The sequence below is a fragment of the Schistocerca gregaria genome, chromosome 5 (assembly GCF_023897955.1).
Source record: "Schistocerca gregaria isolate iqSchGreg1 chromosome 5, iqSchGreg1.2, whole genome shotgun sequence".
In the NCBI taxonomy this organism is placed as follows: Eukaryota; Metazoa; Arthropoda; class Insecta; order Orthoptera; family Acrididae; genus Schistocerca; species Schistocerca gregaria.
The window spans coordinates 171,929,125-171,949,077 of NC_064924.1; the positions used below are offsets into that span (position 1 = coordinate 171,929,125).

General features: G+C 43.9%; 1 protein-coding gene across 1 annotated transcript in view; it reads right to left on the bottom strand.

The window, feature by feature from the left end:
- Window positions 1-19,953, bottom strand: part of LOC126273085 (probable cytochrome P450 6a13) — a 64,087-nt gene that overhangs the window by 13,677 nt on the left and 30,457 nt on the right. The window contains exons 4-6 of the mRNA XM_049976499.1: window positions 17,418-17,680; window positions 14,110-14,303; window positions 6,332-6,553 (exon numbers count right to left, since the gene is read on the bottom strand). Coding sequence (XP_049832456.1) covers window positions 6,332-6,553; window positions 14,110-14,303; window positions 17,418-17,680 — 679 coding nt within the window. The remainder of the gene's footprint in view (window positions 1-6,331; window positions 6,554-14,109; window positions 14,304-17,417; window positions 17,681-19,953) is intronic.

Here is a 19,953-nt window from a genome sequence, read left to right on the forward strand (position 1 = left end):
ATAGACGCAAGGAGAAACAACTTGAGAAAAAAGTTAACGAAAATTTTGCAAACAGATGGCGCTGTAAGCGTCAGAATATGGACACCCACAGACGCGCCACAGCTCGTGGTAAAGTAGCTAGCGTTGCTGTCGCTGGATCACAGGGCCCAGGGTTCGATTCCCGGCCAAGTTGGGGATTTCTCTGCCCGGCGACTGGGTGTTTGTGTTGTCATCATCATTTCATCATCATCATCATCATTCGTGACCGTGGCTAATTTGGATTGTGAAAAAATTGGGACTTTGTACGGGTGCTGATGACCTCGCAGTTGAGCGCCCCACAAACCAAATGTTATCATCATCACCAACAAATGCGTGGCACACGGCTGTTCCTCAGTTTGCGTCCGGGATGCCTAACATGACTGTCTCCATGAATTGTCGGACACTGCAGGTAAAGCTATTTTACAAAAACGGTGACCGTGGTCCAGCAACTCTGCAGAAAGTCGCGGATCTCAAGGGTGTGAAAAAAAAAAAAGGATTGCTTCAAACTGCTAAGGAGCTGAAGAAATTCATTCGAAAATTCGAAAAGACAGGTTGTTTTGGAGTGTAATATGACAGACGGAGGAAAGCAGTGGATCCGACGTCTGTCGAAGAAGAAGCCGCAGCGTTGCAGGAGTCGAGCGCTGCCGTGCAAATCTGCAGTGCACGGGGAATTTTCCGAACGCTGGATGCATCTGCCAACACAATGCATAAAATCTTAACGAAACCTCCTGCATTTCTATCCAGACCAAATCATCAATGTTCAAGAGTCACATCCTGCTGGCGTACCAGCAGAACTAGCGTTCACGCTGGAATTTCTTCCTCGCATAGAAGTGGGCATTGAATGGTCGAGGAACATTTTGTGGACAGACAAAACCCATTTCCATCTCCATCGACATGTCAATACGCTGAAATACAGAATATGGGCAACGGAAAATCCGCGCGCACATCAACCGGTACCACTTCATTCTGCAAAAGTGACTGTGTGCTGCTCTTTGACGTCACCGTTTATCTTAGGGCCGTATTCTTCCGAGCAGGTGAGTCGTGCCCGTCCTGTTGGCTGTACCGTCACTGGGAAATATTATGAAAGTCTTTTGGGCACCAACGTCATTTCAACCCTGCAACAACCTGGATGCGTGGGTAGGATCATCTTTATGCAAGATGGCGCTCCTTCACACATTGCACAGCCAGGGAAACGGCTGCTGCAGGGGCATTGGGAAATTCTAGAATTATCAGCCGTCATTTCCCTACAGCCTGGCCGTTTATGTCTTAATATGGGGTATCAGAAAGGTTTTGTGTTCAGTGATCCAATTACAAAAGTAGCTGAAGACACGCATTGCGCAACGTATTCTGAAACTTGATCCCCGAGATATTCCGATCTGTTGCTGAACATTCTTTTTCTAGATTTCAGCTTGTGGCAGAAAACGGTGGACAACATATTGAATATGCCTAGCGAATTTTAGAAACCGATGTTATTTTGCTCTTTGTGCGGCTTTTGGCCTAAGGACGATTAAAATCCTATCTTTCCCATCTGATGAGGTGCGGCCCTGCCGTGCTGGACGGGCTTACCTAAGTAACAGTGACTTGTGCAGTCATGCACATTAAATAGTACTGATGATGCATGCGCAACTCAAACGATAGCCGTCGTATGACGAGTCATCTATTGTAGACGACTTCATATAAACTAACACGCTTACAGCGCCACCTATAGGTAAAAAACTTTGGTTTTTCACCATGACACAAAGAAGGGAAAGCAGAAAGGTGGAAGGAGTATATAGAGGGTCTATACACGGGTGATGTACTTGAGTACAACATTATGGAAATGGAAGAGGATGTAGATGATGATGAAATGGGAGATACGATATTGCGTGAAGAGTTTGACAGAGCACTGAAAGACCTGAGTCGAAACAAGGACCCCGGAGTAGACAACATTCCATTGGAACTACTGACGGCCTTGGGAGAGCCAGTCCTGACAAACTCTACCATCTGGTGAGCAAGATGTATGAAACAGGCGAAATACCCTCAGACTTCAAGAAGAATATAATAATTCCAATCCCAAAGAAAGCAGGTGTTGACATATGTGAAAATTACCGAACAATCAGTTTAATAAGCCACAGCTGCAAAATACTAACACGAATTCCTTACAGCCAAAGGGAAAAACTAGTAGAAGCTGACCTCGGGGAAGATCATTTTGGATTCCGTAGAAATACTGGAACACGTGAGGCAATACTGACCTTACGACTTATCTTAGAAGAAATATTAAGGAAGAGCAAACCTACGTTTCTAGCATTTGTAGACTTCAAATTCTAAAGGTTGAGGGAGTAAAATTCAGGGAGCGAAGGGCTGTTTGCAATTTGTACAGAAGCCAGATGGCAGTTATAAAGAGTCGAGGGACATGAAAGGGAAGCAGTGGTTGGGAAGGGAGTAAGACAGGGTTGCAGCCTCTCCCCGATGTTATTCAATCTGTATATTGAGCAAGCAGTAAAGGAAACAAAAGAAAAATTCGGAGTAGGTATTAAAATCCATGGAGAAGAAATAAAAACTTTGAGGTTCGCCGATGACATTGTAATTCTGTCAGAGACAGCAAAGGACTTGGAAGAGCAGTTGAATGGAATGGACAGTGTCTTTAAAGGAGGATATAAGATGAACATCAACAAAAGCAAAACGTGGATAATGGAATGTAGTCGAATTAAGTCGTGTGATGCAGAGGGAATTAGATTAGGAAATGAGACACTTAAAGTAGTAAAGGAGTTTTGCTATTTGGGGAGCAAAATAACTGATGATGGTCGAAATAGAGAGGATATAAAATGAAGACTGGAAATGCCAAGGAAAGCCTTTCTGAAGAAGAGAAATTTGTTAACATCGAGTATAGATTTAAGTGTCAGGAAATCATTTCTGAAAGTGTATGGAGTGTAGCCATGTATGGAAGTGAAACATGGACGATAAATAGTTTGGACAAGAAGAGAATAGAAGCTTTCGAAATGTGGTGCTACAGAAGAATGCTGAAGATTAGATGGGTAGATCACATAACTAATGAGGAAGTATTGAATAGGATTGAGGAGAAGAGAAGTTTGTGGCACAACTTGACCAGAAGAATGGATCGGTTGGTAGGACATGTTCTGAGGCATCAAGGGATCACCAATTTAGTATTGGAAGGCAGCGTGGAGGGTAAAAATCGTAGAGGGAGGCCAAGAGATGAATACACTAATTAGATTCAGAAGGATGTAGGCTGCAGTAAGTACTGGGAGACGAAGAAGCTTGCACAGGATAGAGTAGCATGGAGAGCTGCATCAAGCCTGTCTCAGGACTGAAGACCACAACAACAACAACCATGACTTTTCCCTCTTTTTCAATAATATGCTGTTCAAATTTGATATCTTGCTGAGCAGTGGTTATCTTTCTACAGCGTTTTGAAACTAAAACTTTAATTATTGGCACCCTATATGTTGTCGACTTTGGGACTGTTCTGCATTCTGTCGCAAATGCCGGTTGCAAATGCCAGTTCTCTAAACTTTCTTAATAATATTTCGCGGAAAGAACGACTTCTTCCCTCTAGAGGTTCCCATTTGCGTTTACGGAGCTTTTCCGTAATATCCGTGTGTTGATCGAATCTATCGCTACTAAATATAGCAGCAGGACTCCTGATTTCATCTATCTCTTCCTGTAATTAAGCCTGTGGGGCTCCAAGACGCTCGAGCAGTTCTCAACAATGGTTAGCAAAAGTGCCCTCCATGCGGTTTCCTTCATAGATGAGCTACACTTTCCCAGTATTCTCTGTCTAAGCCGAAGTCAATAATTCTGCTTCCCTGCGACCCACCTTAGGCTTCCTGCCACTTTGCAGTGTTACGCCTATATATTTAAACGACACGACTGTGTAGAGGAGCACAACACTAATGCTGTATTCGAACATTACATCGAGTAAAACAGAAGTGATTTCAGGCGTTCCCCAAGGTAGTGTTCTAGGCCCTTCGCTGTTCCGTATCTATATAAACGATTTGGGAGACAATCTGAGCAGCCGTCTTCGATTATTTGCAGATGACGCTGTCGTTTATCGACTAATAAAGTCACCAGGAAATCAAAACAAACGGCAAAACGATTTCGAAAAAAATATCTGAATTGTGCGAAAAGTGTCAGTTGACCCTAAATAACGAAAAGTGTGAGGTCATCCACATGAGTGCTAAAAGGAACTCGTTAAACTTCGGTTACACGATAAATCAGTCTAAACTAAAAGCCTAAATTCAACTAAATACCTAGGTATTACAATTACGAACAACTTAACTTGGAAAGAACACTTAGAAAATGTTGTGGGGAAGGCTAACCAAAGACTGCGTTTTATTGGCAGGCCACTTACAAAACGTAACAGACCTACTAAGGAGACTGCCTACACTTCGCTTGTCCGTCCTCTTTTAAAATACTGCTGCGTTGTGTGGAGTCCTTACCAGATAGGACTGACGGAGTACATCGAAAAAGATCAAAGAAAGGCAGCCTTTTTGTATTATCGCAAAATATGGGAGAGACTGTCGCAGAAATGATACAGGATTTGGTCTGGACATCATTAAAAAAAGGTGTTTTTCGTTGCGACGGAATCTTCTCACGATATTCCAATCACCAAATTTCTCCTCCGAATGCGAAAATATTTTGTTGACACCGACCTACATAGGGAGGAACAATCACCACGATAAAATAAGGGAAATCAGAGGTCGCACGGAAAGATATAGGTGTTCATTCTTTCCGCGCGTTCAATGAACCCTGTGCCAGGCACTTAAATGTATCCATGTAGATGTAGATTGTTTTTCCTACTCATCTGTTTTAGCTTACATTTTTCCACATTTAGCGCAAGCAGTCATTCATCACACCAGGAATCCTGTCTAAGTCATCTTGTAACCTTATACACTTACTTAATGATGACGCTTTCTCGCTTAAGTCCCATAGTGCTTAGAGCCATTTGAACCCTTTTAACCGCTTTCTCGCACCTTGTAGCGGCTTCTTCATCCTCCTCTGGGCCCTCCCGCCAGGAGGCTCAACAAACTCCAGTGGCAGAAGCACTGCACCATGGCGACATTCACTACTGTAATTCCCAGGGAGTACATTCTGGGGACTGACAGGCATCATTTTACTTGCTTTCACAGACATCTCGTGAAATAGCAACAACGAGAAAATCCGAGGAATTAAACCTTATTACGGAGGATCACCGACAATCATTTCTCCCACACGCCATTCGTGAATGGAGCAGGGAAAAGTGTAAGAGATAGTGCTACCAGAAGTACTCTCCACCACACACCATCAGGTGGCTTGCAGAATCCACTCACAAATCTTGTTCTGAAACTTGGTAAGCTCGTATTCTGTTCAGTAAACGACGATGCGGAATTGTATCGAATGTCTCCCTGAACTCAGGCAACACGGAATCGGCATGGGCGCCGATCTCAACGGCACCCTCGAGGGCCGTTGAGTGCAAGATGAGTTTCGTAATTCGTCTCTACTTGCAACATCCATGTTGATTTTTATAAAGGAGACAACAGTCATGCTCCTTCGACACACAGGGGTCTTCCATGCAACTGGGGAACCAGGAGACAACACCAGAGACAGATTTCACTGCAACCCTCTCTGCAGATTCCAAGGAATCAGTACGGTGTGCCTACGGTTCGATGAAGCGGCTTGTGGAATCTGGGATGCACAAAACTGTGATTATTACTGTTGTATGTTAACCGGGGACCCAGAAACGACGGAGAGGCTCCGTCCCCGCCGCAGCCGCAGTGGTCCACAACCACATGACGACCACCGCAGTCCACTTCACCCCTCCGCCGCCCCACACCGAACCCAGGGTTATTGTGCGGTTCGGCCCCCAGTGGACACCCCAGGGAACGTCTCACACCAGATGAGTGTAGCCCCTATGTTTGAGTGGCAGAGTAATGGTGGTGTACGCATACGTGGAGAACTTGTTTGCGCAACAATCGCCGACATAGTGTAGCTGAGGCGGAATAAGGGGAACCAGCCCGCATTCACCGAAGCAGATGGAAAACCGTCGAAAAACCATCCACAAACTGACCAGCTCACCGGACATTGGCAGAAGTCCCTCGGGCGTATTCGTGCCGGGGACCAGGCGCTCCTTTCCGCTCCGAAAAGCCGCGCGTTAGACCGCTCGGCTAACCAGGTGAGCTATTACTGTTTATAATGCGATTTTCCTAGGCAACTGACGATCTTTGCAACGTGTATAACAGCACAGTCTGGGGGAGATGTGTGGGAATGGATTGTCCTGCAATGGTGCGCGAAGTGTGCTGGGTGCTGCGTCACCAACTGCTAGGGCTGCAGCACTCACCTGAGATGACCTTATCGAGGTAGGGCATCCCCATGACGGCGTCGTACGTGAAGCGGCCGCCCGTCCTCTGCAGGGTTTCGTCCACCTCCTGGTGGAGCCGCCGCTGCACCTCCGGGTTGAGGGCCAGCTCGTACAGCGCGTAGCTCATCGTCGTCGACGACGTCTCGAAGCCCGCCGAGAAGAACAGCACTGCCTGAGCTGCCAACTCGCTCTGCGACAGCTCTGCAAAGGAAAAGGCGAGTATTCAGTGTGAGGTACGGAAGAATCAATGCTCAAAGAAGCAGGATGCTGAAGAGTATAGCGTCCCCAGTGTTATATTACGAAAAGACTTAAAAACAGTATTTATAAAGAAGAGACATTTTAAAATTGAATAATATATTTTTATCGTGTAGCCGTAAAATAATAATTTCTCTGTGTAAGTTTCGAGTGCAAAGAAGTATAACAATATGATCTAAAGAGAAGACAAGATACGCTCTTTTCTTAATTTTTTAGTCGTCTTCACTTCTTCTCTTGTATTGATTGCGTGTAGGCGGACATCTTGCGTGTGCTGGCAAATGTAAGCATATTTGTACTAATTAAGTAGATAATATATTGATTTAATATTATTTTGCACTTTTAATTTGTAAGAGGTGATCCCGATTTCATGTCCGCCTTCCTCGAATTAACCTGCATTCGAGTAATTTACAGTTCAACAATCGCAGCGGCCGATGCAGTCAACGACGCCATTACGTGGCGATATTAACCTATAAAAAAAATTAGCGGAAGCGAAAAACTCGCCCGCTATTAACATAATATTCATTTTTCTCCACAGCGGCACGAAGTTGCAGAAATACGTAGCTTTAAGATTCTTATTTTCAGTACCACAGCCGAGATCCAGTGCCAGGACTCCCACTACAATAAAATGGTTAACGGAGGTAAGACGAAATACTCTCGCGCGCGTGTGGTCCGCAATTGTAATCAATAGCTAATGATTTTTTGCTTTAAAGTGAACTGACTGGCCGAGGAAATTAATATGAAAAGTTTATTCCATTGTTCAATTTATATGCTCCAGTTTTAAGATTCAGTGAGTCTAACGTTCATTAACGTAAAAAAAATAATCTATACTGAAGATTAATATTGTTAAAAAGGAGAACTTCACAAAAGCATTTAACCGTAAATCAAAACAAAATGAAAATACCATTTTTATTAAGGCCCACCACGTAAGTCGGCAACAATCAACATAATAATAGTAGATTAAATTGCGACGGCCGACGGACACGAGAAGAGGAACGAAGGAATGCGCTTGAAGTATTCTGAGGCTATAGATACTGCGATGATGAATAGCTCAATAGGCGTTTCAGTTGAAGAGAAATGGATATCTCTGAAGACAGCAATAATAAAAGTTGGAACGAAAAATAAACGTACAACAAAGGTAACTGCGAAGAAATCATGGGTAACGAAAGAAATGCTTCAGTTGATCGACGGAAGAAGGAAGTACAAAAATGTACAGGGAAATTTGGGAATACGGAAATACAAATCACTTACGAATAAAATAAACAGGAAGTGCAGGGAAACTAAGGCGAAATGTCTACACGAAAAAATGTGAAGGAATCGAAAAAGAAATCATAGTCGGAAGGACTGAGGCTCAGCATACAGGAAAGTCAAAACAGTCTTTGGTGAAATTAAAAGCAAGGGCGGTAAGATTAAGATTGCAGTGAGATTCCTCTGTTAAATGCAGAGGTGAGAGCGGATGGGTGGAAAGGGTACACTGAAGGAGGATAACTTGTCTGATGACGTGATAGGAAGAAACAGGACTCGGCAGGGAAAAGATAGGTCCAGTATTACAATCAAAAGTTAAAAGATCTTAGGATAACTTAAGATCTCAGGTTCGCGTTCACCTTGACCTCAGCTCGCTTCCACTGGAGGTTACCCCAGCTTCGGTATACCGCTCGCGGTTAGTCAAACTTTGTTCGAAGCTCATTAATACGATCTTCATTTATACAGATGGCTCTAAGACCAATGCCGGATTCGGGTGTTCTTTTATTGTCGGAGCACACAGTTTCAAATACTGTCTCCATGCCCATTGTTCGGTCTTCATCGCTGAGCTATTTGTCTTCTATCAGGCTGTTCTTTACATCCGCCGCCACCGACATACTGCTTATGTCATCTGCTCTCATTTCCTGAGCGCCATTCAGAGTCTCAGTGATCCGTATCCGGTTCACCCTTTCGTGCACCAGATCCAACGCTCTCATCAGCAGCTGGCGGATGACGGTTCTCCGGTAGGTTCCTGGCCATGTTGGTATCCCTGGGAACGAAGCTGCAGATGGCGCGGCCAAGGCTGCGGTCCTCCAGCCTCGGACAGCTTCTTGTTGTGTGCCTTCATCTGATTTTAGCAGGGTCATTTGTTAGCGCATGTTATTGCTGTGGCATGCCGATTGGTCTACACTTACTGAAAACAAGCTTCAGGCCTTGAAACCTCTCCCCGAGACCTTTTCACGCCCTTCTCTGTGGGAGGAGGTCGTTTTGGCCCGGTTACGGATTGGCCACTGCCGGTTCAGCCATCGGCATCTGCTGACGGCTGCGCCGGCGCCGTTCTGCCCATGTGGGCAATTGCTGACGGTACGCCACATTTTAACGTCCAGTCCGAATTTTAATACACTGCGCATTGATCTTGGCCTGCCATGTACTCTGGATGAAATCTTAGCGGATGACCCAGGAGCAGCTGCTCGCGTTCTTCGTTTTATCCACTTGAGAAACCTGTCTAAGGACAATTGATTATGCTGTTTTCTTTTAATCCCTTGCCTGTTAATGTGCGTTTTATAGTGTTGTTCTTTTTAGTTGCTGTTTTAATCTTGTGCCTCGCAGTGCATTCATAACTTAGTCTGGGCGCTAATGACCACTGTAGTTGTGCGCCCTAAAACCACAAGAAAGGCCAAGGGAAGTCTACTAGCTTCAAACAAAGGCCTCAATTTGAGGAACAAATCTGTGAGAATGTGTGTCTGGAGCACAGCATTGTTTGGTTCTGAAACATGAGCTGTGGGAAAACCGGAACACAAAAGAGCGAAGCATTTGAGATGTGGTGCTACAGACTAATCTTGGAAATTAGGTCGACTGATAAGATAAGGAATGAAGAGGATCTCCGTAGAACAGTGGAAGAACATGAAATAAAGTCAAGGTTGTGAGATGAAGCATGTGGACCAGAGAGGAAGAACGTGGGACTTCATAATAAAGTCAATGGCTCATCGGCGGTAGCAAAGCACCTTAACAATGAGCACCCTAGTTAGGAAGCATCAGAGACAGCTTTAATATATTGCAGTTACAAGAAACTGGTAGGCTACTGCCAAATTTAGAGGAAAGATGAATATTTTGCGCTTTGAGAGACGAACAGACAGAAGTGTCAAATGGGTATTTCTGTGTCCACTTCAGCGATGTTCTTGTGAAAAGCAGGCAGCAACCTAATATCTTTAGTATTTATCAAGTTTCGTTTTGACTATGAGTTTCTAGTTTGTAATATATAATGTATGTAGGGAGCACATTTTCGAACGTGGATTAAACGTTAGTCATAAGAATTCGATTGGTTGCCATGGGTCGCGTATGCGGGACATTATGTCAGTGAATGCTAAGTTCTGTTAAATCTTAATAGATGCAGATTGTTTATGGTTTTGCGTTGAGATAAACACACACATTCGCATGTTCTTTATTCGACAGCTGTGTCGCTGGTGGCACTGATGTACGTCTACGTATTACAATCTTTGAAACTAGAAACTGAAATAATATCTGTCTGACTATTCCTTTTACTCGACAGCACAGTTTCATAATGTGTAAGAGAGCACTACTATATGTATCATGATTACCCTGCAATTCAGATTTAAGTGTTTGGCAGAGAGTTCATAAAACCACCTTTAGATCATTTCTCGACCGTTCCACTCACCACTAAACATTTTTGTGAGAGGTCTGATTTCTTTTATTTTATTACAGGGATCATTGCTCCCTATGAAGGCGGAAGTTAACAAAACATTTTGGTATTCGGATGAATGATTGAAATTTCGTGAAAAGACTTTGCCGCTACGGGAAACTATTTTGGTTTAGCGGAGGCTAACCAAACTCCCTTACCATACGTGTGAGACTCTCTCATCTACTTCACAATAGTACAAAACGAGCTGCCGTTTTTTGAACTTATTCGATGTCCTCGGTCAATCCTATCTGCTAGGAATCCCATACTGCGCATCAGTACTCCAGGAGGAGGATGGACAAGCAAAGTGCAGGCAGTCTTGTTAGTAAATTTGTTGCATCTTCTAAGTTTTCTTCCACTAAAATACAAAATTTGGTTCGCGTGTTCCACAATATTTTCTGCGTGATGATTCCAATTTAAGTTGGTCCGATCGTAGTTTCTCGGTATTTAGTTGATTCGACAGTGTTTAAATTTTCTATGTTTTATTGCGTAACTGAAATTTAACGGAATTTTTTTAGTATTTATGTCGAGGACTTCAAACGTTTTATTGTTTAGGGTCAGTGCCACATCTCGTGTATCCGACCGCGGTGGTCTCGCGGTTCTAGGCGCGCAGTCCGGAACCGTGCGACTGCTACGGTCGCAGGTTCGAATCCTGCCTCACGCATGGATGTGTGTGATGTCCTTAGGTTAGTCAGGTTTAAGTAGTTCTAAGTTCTAGGGGACTAATGACCACGGCAGTTGAGTCCCATAGTGCTCAGAGCCATTTCTTGAACATCTTGTGTAAATAATTTTGAAATTAATTTGATCCTCTTGTCACTTTACTAAACGATAAACGACAGCATGATCTGCTGAGGATAAACCACTGTACTGAAAAAAGTAACTTAAGACAGTCAAGCAAAATGTCGGCATGTTGCCATAAATTTCTCTGAGAAAGTGCAAAGTAATTGTTGAAATGGACTCGTCCCACATTGTAGCAAGACTTCACATATGAGCCGTGGAATATGCTAATAACTGAATCTCAACACCTTTTATAAATACTCCTTCCGTCCGATCAACTAACCTCATAGATGCCGAATAACAAGCACGGAAATGACGGTGCTTTGTTTGACCCATACGTCGTATGACTTCTATAAAGCTCATCTCTCACGCCATCGAGTGAGACGTAAGAGCCTTGTAGTCGCATATCGAGACTTCAAGTGGCGATTGCGCCGTCATATAGCAATAGGGGACCCAGACACTGCTGCCGGCCGCGGTTGCCGTGAGGTTCTAGGCGCGGCAGTCCGGAACCGCGGGACTGCTACGGTCGCAGGTTCGAATCCTGCCTCTGGCATGGATGTGTGTGATGTCCTTAGGTTAGTTAGGTTTAAGTAGTTCTAAGTTCTAGGGGACTTATAACATCTTAGGTCAAGTCCCATAGTGCTCAGAGCAATTTGAACCATTTGAATCCAGCCACTTTCGATATCCCGTAGTTTCCGCGACATAACGTCACGGGCGAGGATAATACAGTCTACTGCAAACGTTACTGCTTCCGTTGCTCATGTGTCTATGATCATGAGATAATTCCGGTAGATATCGCACATGTGTCATCCATTCCAGTGACTGATCACCCTTCTTGTAGTCATAGATTAGCACACTGGACTCGCATTCGGGAGGACGACGGTTCAATCCCGTCTCCAGCCATCCTGATTTAGGTTTTCCGTGATTTCCCTAAATCGTTTCAGGCAAATGCCGGGATGGTTCCTTTGAAAGGGCACGGCCGATTTCCTTCCCCATCCTTCGCTAACCCGAGCTTGCGCTCCGTCTCTAATGACCTCGTTGTCGACGGGACGTTAAACACTAATCACCACCACCACTGTAGTCATAGAAATTGTGCCGTGTCACCGACATTCTTGCATTATACACTACTGGCCATTAAAAATGCTACACCACGAAGATGACGTGCTACAGACGCGAAATTTAACCGACAGGAAGAAGATACTGTGATATGCAAATTATTAGCTTTTCACAGCATTCACACAAGGTTGGTGTCGGTGGCGACACCTACAACGTGCTGACAGGAGGAAAGTTTCCAACCGATTTCTCATACACAAACAGCAGTTGACCGGCGTTGCCTGGTGAAACGTTGTTGTGATGCCTCGAGTAAGGAGGAGAAATGCGTACCATCACGTTTCCGACTTTGATAAAGGTCGGATTGTAGTCTATCGCGATTACGGTTTATCATATCGCGACATTGCTGCTCGCGTTGGTCGAGATCCAATGACTGTTAACAGAATATGGATTCGGTGTGTTCAGGAGGGTAATACGGAACGCCGTGCTGGATCCCAACGGCCTCGTGTCACTAGCAGTCTAGATGACAGGCATCTTATCCGCATGGCTGTAACGGATCGAGCAGCCAAGTCTCGATCTCTGAGTCAACAGATGGGGACGTTTGCAAGACAACAACCATCTGCACGAACAGTTCGACGACGTTTGCAGCAGTATGGACTATCAGCTCGGAGACCATGGCTGCGGTTACCCTTGACGCTGCATCACAGACAGGAGGGCATGCGATGGTGTAGTCAACGACGAACCTGGGTGCGCGAATGGGAAAACGTCATTTTTTCGGATTAATCCAGGTCCTGTTTACAGCATCATGATGTTCGCATCTGAGTTTGGCGACATCGCGGTGAACGCACATTGGAAGCGTGTATTCGTCATCGCCATCACCGGGTGTGATGGTATGGGATGCCATTGGTTACACGTCTCCGTCACCTCTTGTTCGCAATGACGGCACTCTGAACAGTGGACGTTACATGTCAGATGTGTTACGACCCGTGGCTCTACCCTTCATTCGATCCCTGCGAAACCCTACATTTCAGCAGGATAATGCACGAACTCATGTTGCAGGTCCTGTACGGGCCTTTCTGGATACAGAAAATGTTCGACTGCTGCCCTGGCCAGCACAGTCTCCAGATCTCTCACCAGCTGAAAACGTCTGGTCAATGGTGGCCGAGCAACTGGTTCGTCACAATACGCCAGTCACTACTCTTGATGAACTGTGTATCGTGTTGAAGTTGCATGGGTAGCTGTACCCGTACGCGCTATCCAAGCTCTGTTTGACTCAATGCCCGGGTGTATCAAGGCCGTTATTACGGCCACAGGTGTTTGTTCTGGGTACTGATTTCTCAGGATCTTCGCACCCAAATTGCGTGAAAATGTAATCACATGTCAGTTCTAGTATAATATATTTGTCCAATGAATACCCGTTTATCATCTGCATTTCTTCTTGGTGTAGTAATTTTAATGGCCAATAGTGTATTACTCTTCTGTATGCTGAGGATCAGCTGTCTTCCTTTGCAGTATGTCTTCCTGCATCTCATATCTGGTTGACTTACACGAATGCATCTCCTGCAAACATCCTCAGAGAGCTACGCTCAGTTTCTGCAGGTCGTCAGTATGTGTTGTGGAACAGTGACAATACTACGATACATCCGTAACGCTGGACGCCACCTACCTTCTTGCGACGCCTCTCCAGCAAAGATGTTCTGAATCCGTTTTCAAATTCGTTCTTAAACTAGTGTCATAACTGTTCCGATATTCTGTAATCACCCATTTTGTTTGTGTTTCTCGCAACTTACGGCGACTCGGTAGAATGCTACGTTTTGCGTTGTCGGCTATGAATCTATTTGGAGCCATGATGGGCAGTCACATGAAAACCGAACAGCCGCCGCCCCAACGAGACCGTGGAATGGTTCCATTCCAGTTTTTTGTAATACGTATTTATCGAAAGAAATTCAGATTGGATTTATAAGTTAACAATAAAATACATATTTCATCATTATTGTTGCGGTGTATGCCGTTCACTTACTCCAGTTACTGTCGTTGTCGTCGTGAGCCTTTGCACCACCAGACTTCTCGTCGTCCATGAAGCCTCTGTTCTTGAGCTGTATCAGCATGTGCATGAAATCATTGCGCTCCACGTTGTTACTCTCCCGGTAGTTCACTGTATCCCTCACCATATCCTCGAAGTACTTCAGAACTTCCTTTCTGCCTACAATCGCTCTGAAATAGGAGGCAGACAGCAAACAACGAAATTAGTAACGTTGAGATAAAAGTTAGTGGCATTTTGATAAAGTTGTGAAGGATAGGAGACACTAACGCGATAGTAGCAATGTTTTTACTTTTAATTCAATGTACTGCAAGGGGGTGGTTGTAGATGAAATGTGAACGCTTTCCTTGGATGTTTTCAACGAGATAGACCCCCAGTGCTAACAGTAAAAGCACATAAAACACTTCGGTGAACATTCTGTGAAACGGACATTATTATTCCCATTGTGCAAACATGATGCGTCACCCGGATATTAAGAGATAGTATTGTTGTCCTCCTGAAGGGAAACCGACTTAACCATAAATGCATGATCTGTTCTCAACAGTTTCTGAGATACAGCTGGTTAAAACTGCCAAGTAAATGACCTATGCTAGTGATGTTAAAGAGACTAATGTACTTTGTTAACAGTTTCTCTTTAACCAGTGCTATGTTGCTAATCGATCCTGATAAACTGCAGATGGTCCGGGCAGCTGGCCTTTATATGAATGCGTAGTTTAAGGCCCGCGATCGCAAGGAAATCGATTTTGGCCAACTGCACAATCATTGATTATTATTATTATTATTATTATTATTATTTAAATCTTAAACAAATACCTGTGATCTGTATTCGTGATCAGCTGCCGTTTGGTTTGCCTGGTAAGAAGCTGTTCTGTTCTATTACTCGTAGAAACTGCAAAACTGCAATTGAAACTTTTTTCCGTAGAAGTAGAAGAGGTCATTCATGTAGTGAAATACAGTGCCTAGTTTCAAGACACAAGTAGTGCGATTTTTTAAAAACTGGGAGTTGTAATTGTGAATTTATATTTTTTTAAATACCACGGAGAAAAACGTCGGCTGAGATGCTGTTCAGTGTTATTTAACCAACAATAAATTGGAAAGACTGATTTGACCAAAATATTTATCAAGATCATTCTGTAAATTAATGGATCAATTCATACATGAGAAATCAATTGAATGAAATTCCTAAGTTTTGTGTATCAAAATTGAACGATATAATAGCGGTCACAAGCATGTTTTGTTAACTGCGGGCTGCTTCATAGCAGATCTTCAGTGTATGGAACTTCACGTTGATTGTTCGACAGTGTAGATGTGGTCCGCGCTGGCGAACCACCTTACTGCAAAATGATAACGGGCGGATTTCCTAAGGTCACAGCGGCCCTTGGAAGGTTGTCAACGGACTGCGTGGTTTACTCAAGCTTCTGTTTTTCGTCCACGGTTGGAGACACAGGGTGCTATACAGGAATGCGCTGAGGATGCACACTCACTTTTGTCTCCATTAGAGAGGTACTTATCGGTTTCGTGTAATCAAAAGTCTTGAGAAAGAGGTTTCTGTCAAAAACAAACCACAGCGACGAAGATGGAACAAAACTGCTTTTGGGCAGTTTATACGTCCATCACCATTTGTAGCCTCCAGGAACGCTTACACGAAGAGAGGGTTTAACTTTTTCAGGACCGCGTCATCAGAAAATAAAGGTTTAAGACACGGAGCTCGTATTCAGAAGGAATTCCCGTGTGACAGTAAATTGTCAGTAAAACGTAAGACCCATAAGTTTGAAGGCTGTATCAGAATCACGTATACCAGAGGAAGCAAAGCTGTTACTCTGTGTCAATAACACTGATTAGTTCCATGATTAGGTGAGAATAAATTTGCACAAATAGTATGGATAAGCCTCAAGAACACGTCAAACTGATTCCCTCTCACGGAAAAACATCAAAACATCCACAAACATTTATCACAAATTTCAACGCAGAGGAAATATGTGGCAGTATTACATTTGTTACGTCTTCCATGAGACTTATCTTCTAAAATTTTTTAAATACTGTTGGAGAACCGTAATATTATATAATCACCAAATATTATTTTGCGTTCTATTTTTCCCGCGCATGTTGTCTTTTCTTTGATAAATATGTGAAAAATGGGAACTTTGGAACTTTTGAACACCACCGTGAGCTTTTTTTTATGAACACCTTGAATATCGAGTAGCCTAGTTCCTTGGGACGTTTAAAGCGAGAACATGAAATGTTGTTGAATATAGACGGATAGGTTTCATAGAGAGCTCCAAGGATTTCTTGCTGCCTGTTATCAGTATTTAAGGGCTTCAAATGGTTCTGAGCACTATGGGACTTAACATCTATGGTCATCAGTCTCCTAGAACTTAGAACTATTTAAACCTAACTAACCTAAGGACAACACACAACACCCAGCCATCACGAGGCAGAGAAAATCCCTGACCCCGCCGGGAATCGAACCAGGGAACCCGGGAGCGGGAAGCGAGAACGCTACCGCACGACCACGAGACGCGGGCATTTAAGAGCTCTTTCAAGTATAGTAACAGTTGTCATCAGCTTCAAATAGATCTGTATCGATACAGAACTGAAAGTTCTGTTGCCGTAATGCAGGGTTACCCACAAGTTCCTCCGCGATTTCAGAAGACGACTCCTACAAAGCAATTACCAAATAAACACATACCCGTGGATAGAGCATCCCTCCAAGTTCAGATTGGTAATTTTCGCCATGGCGATGTTGCACTATGGAGCAAGCATGTCAGAGTATGTAGTTAAATCATCTACTCCGTATTTTCATTTCGAGCTCTCACCTGCAGACAGGCAACCCAATGAAAAGATTTCCGAAAGCAGCCTGCAGTCGCGCCTTCCCAGGGAATTTGTGTCAACGTCTTCAGTGAATAATATGCACGTATTGACGCTTGCCGTGTCCCAAGCGGTGCCCATATTGAGCACCTGCAATGTGCGTTATAAACTGGAGAGATACTCTATCCACTGCTAAGTGTCAGTTTCCAATATATCCTCTAATTTTCGCTCTGTCGTCTTCTGAAACCCCGGATTACTTATGAATAACCCTGTATATCGACAGAAAATGGAATGATGTGGATAAAATATAATAGGTCTGTATGTTTATAGCGAGATGGCGTAAACACCAATGGATGAAATCATGGCAGATGTCAACACAACAACTTTTGTCTAAAGAGAACCATTCTTTTACATTTTATGGACTTCTTTAGTACCAACTGCTTCCAGAGTATCTTGCAATGACGCTACTATTAACTCACCTGAAGAGTTTCGCTGTAGGTGAATGGATAGCAAGTAACAGCTGTTCCACCCTGTCCGACGTGTAGAATTCGAACAGTTTGCGACCCCACACCCGAAACTCAGCGTCCGGATCGCGCTGGCAGTTGCACTCGACGCCGAAGGCGACGCTCCCGATGACGTCTATCGTGAACCTGGCCGAAACGTCGCGAATCTCTACAACTTTCTCGCTCCTCGCCGCATCGTCCAGGACTTCCACCATCTCGCGGCCGCATCTGTCTATCGTCTGCAAGCGGCAAATGTACAACCATATAAAGCTCTACATTTCATGAAGTGGTAAATGACTTACATACCAAGACTTTGCCGGCCGGTGTGACCGAGCGGTTCTAGGCGCTACAATCTGGATCCGCGCGACCGCTATGGACGCAGGTTCGCATCCTGCCTCGGGCAGGATGACCTTAGATTAGTTAGGATTAAGTAGTTCTAAGTTCTAGGGGACTGATGACCTCAGAAGTTAAGTCCCATAGTGCTCAGAGCCATTTTGAAGAAAGACTTCCAGAAGTAAATTTACCGTCGAATGACAGATCCAACGTACAATCATATCAGGCTCTCCTTTTATATTCATGGTAAATGACATGTGCAAAAATGTTCAGGAATAAATTTGGCTTCGGGTGACAGGTTCGAGAGGAACAAACTATAGGAACAGGTCAAAGCAAGAATATGAGCAACTCAGTTACATGTAGTTTTTGTATAGGAGAAAGAGTGCTCCTGCCACAGATGCGATTGAAATAGTTTCAGATCTCATAACCAGGATGACGACAAATGTATTGGCCATCGGTATGTCAGCAGACCTCATAATAAGTTAGATAGTTAACAATGGACAGGTCACGAATACCCGTTGTGTGGGACACTGCATCTCCGAGGACATTTTAAGCACTGAGCTTTAAATGTGTCACTGTGGTAAGTGTGTATCTTGCATACTTTGATTCCGGGAAAACTCACGCTGCCAGAGGCAACCATGTTGGCCGACAAAGTCTTGAAGAGGTATTCTGGTATGGAGGTTGTTTATACGGCACGAACTCATGTTAGTGAGCCACTGGCCCTCAACAGCGAATTGTGTAGGATTCTACTATTGTATCGCGCCCATCCGCCTTTTCACCTACAACACCTGCAGACAATCGAGGGCGCAGTCGCTCTCGAATTGTATCAAATGGTTCAAATCGCTCTGAGCACTATGCGACTTAACATCTGTGGTAATCAGTCCCCTAGAACTTAGAACTACTTAAACCTAACAAACATAAAGACATCACACACATCCATGCCCGAAATAGGATTCGAAACTGCGACCGTAGCGGTCACGAGGTTCCAGACTGAAGCGCCTAGAACCGCACGGCCACACCGATCGGCTCGAATTGTATCAAAATCATTTAAGGAACTTGAGCATCAGTTGAGTCGTAGAACTGATAATTAATAGAACAGCTCATTACAAGAGCATATGTCTTCCCTGAGGTGTATAACAGTTAGAGAAGGGGTGCGTTGAAGAAAAGATGATAGTTTAGCGCTTAACGTCCCGTTAACTACGACGACATTAGAGAAAGAGCTTTAGCTCATAGTGGGGCAGAATAGTAGCAGCGACCTCTGTTACATCCATTATGGTGCAACACACTCTATTACGCAGAAAATATGGATTAACTGTAATAAAAATGAAACACAACAAAACAGTGCCTAATACTTTTTTCGCATAATTTATTCTGCAACCATAATGTAGCTTTGATGTAATTTCTGTCAAAGGTACCTTTTATTATTTCATTAACGTTGTCATATAGTTAAATGTCAAATGATCTGATTAAAGAAGAGTATTGTAATTAAGATGTAGCAGAAACGCTGGCTTGGTCAGGGAAGTTTGCGACTGAACAGAGACAAAGAACACGTTTCAAGTGAGGAGTATTGTCTCTGGGCGCGTTATGCGCCGAGTCGGTCAGAAGTAATCGCCGGAGAGAGATGCTAGCGACTTGTGGTAAAGTGCAAACGCGGTGCGCCGGAACGTAAGGAATAAACTGCAAGATTTTAATATATAGCCAGGCATATTCTATGATTGTACATGGGAACAGTACATTGTCATCAGGAGGAATTAATACTGCAGAAGAGTACTGTGGGCCCAAACTTGTTATATTGAGCGACGATAAAGGAGAGACCATACATTGTCGACTAATAATGCCTTATATCGTATAGCAGCAACACATCAAAGTCAAATCCGACCCCATTCATCTTTAGATTGTTCAAGGCTATCCAGTGGTGTTTCTTAACTCAGTACCGAAGTGTTTAGTGGAGCAAACTGTTACACACTACTGGCCATTAAAACTGCTACACCAAAAAGAAATGCAGAAGATAAACGAGTATTCATTGGACAAATATATTATACTAGAACTGACATCTGATTACATTTTCACGCAATTTGGGTGCATAGTTCCTGAGAAATTAGTACCCAGAACAACCGGCTTTGGCCGTAATAACGGCCTTGATACGCTTGGCATTGAGTCAAACAGAGCTTGGATGGCG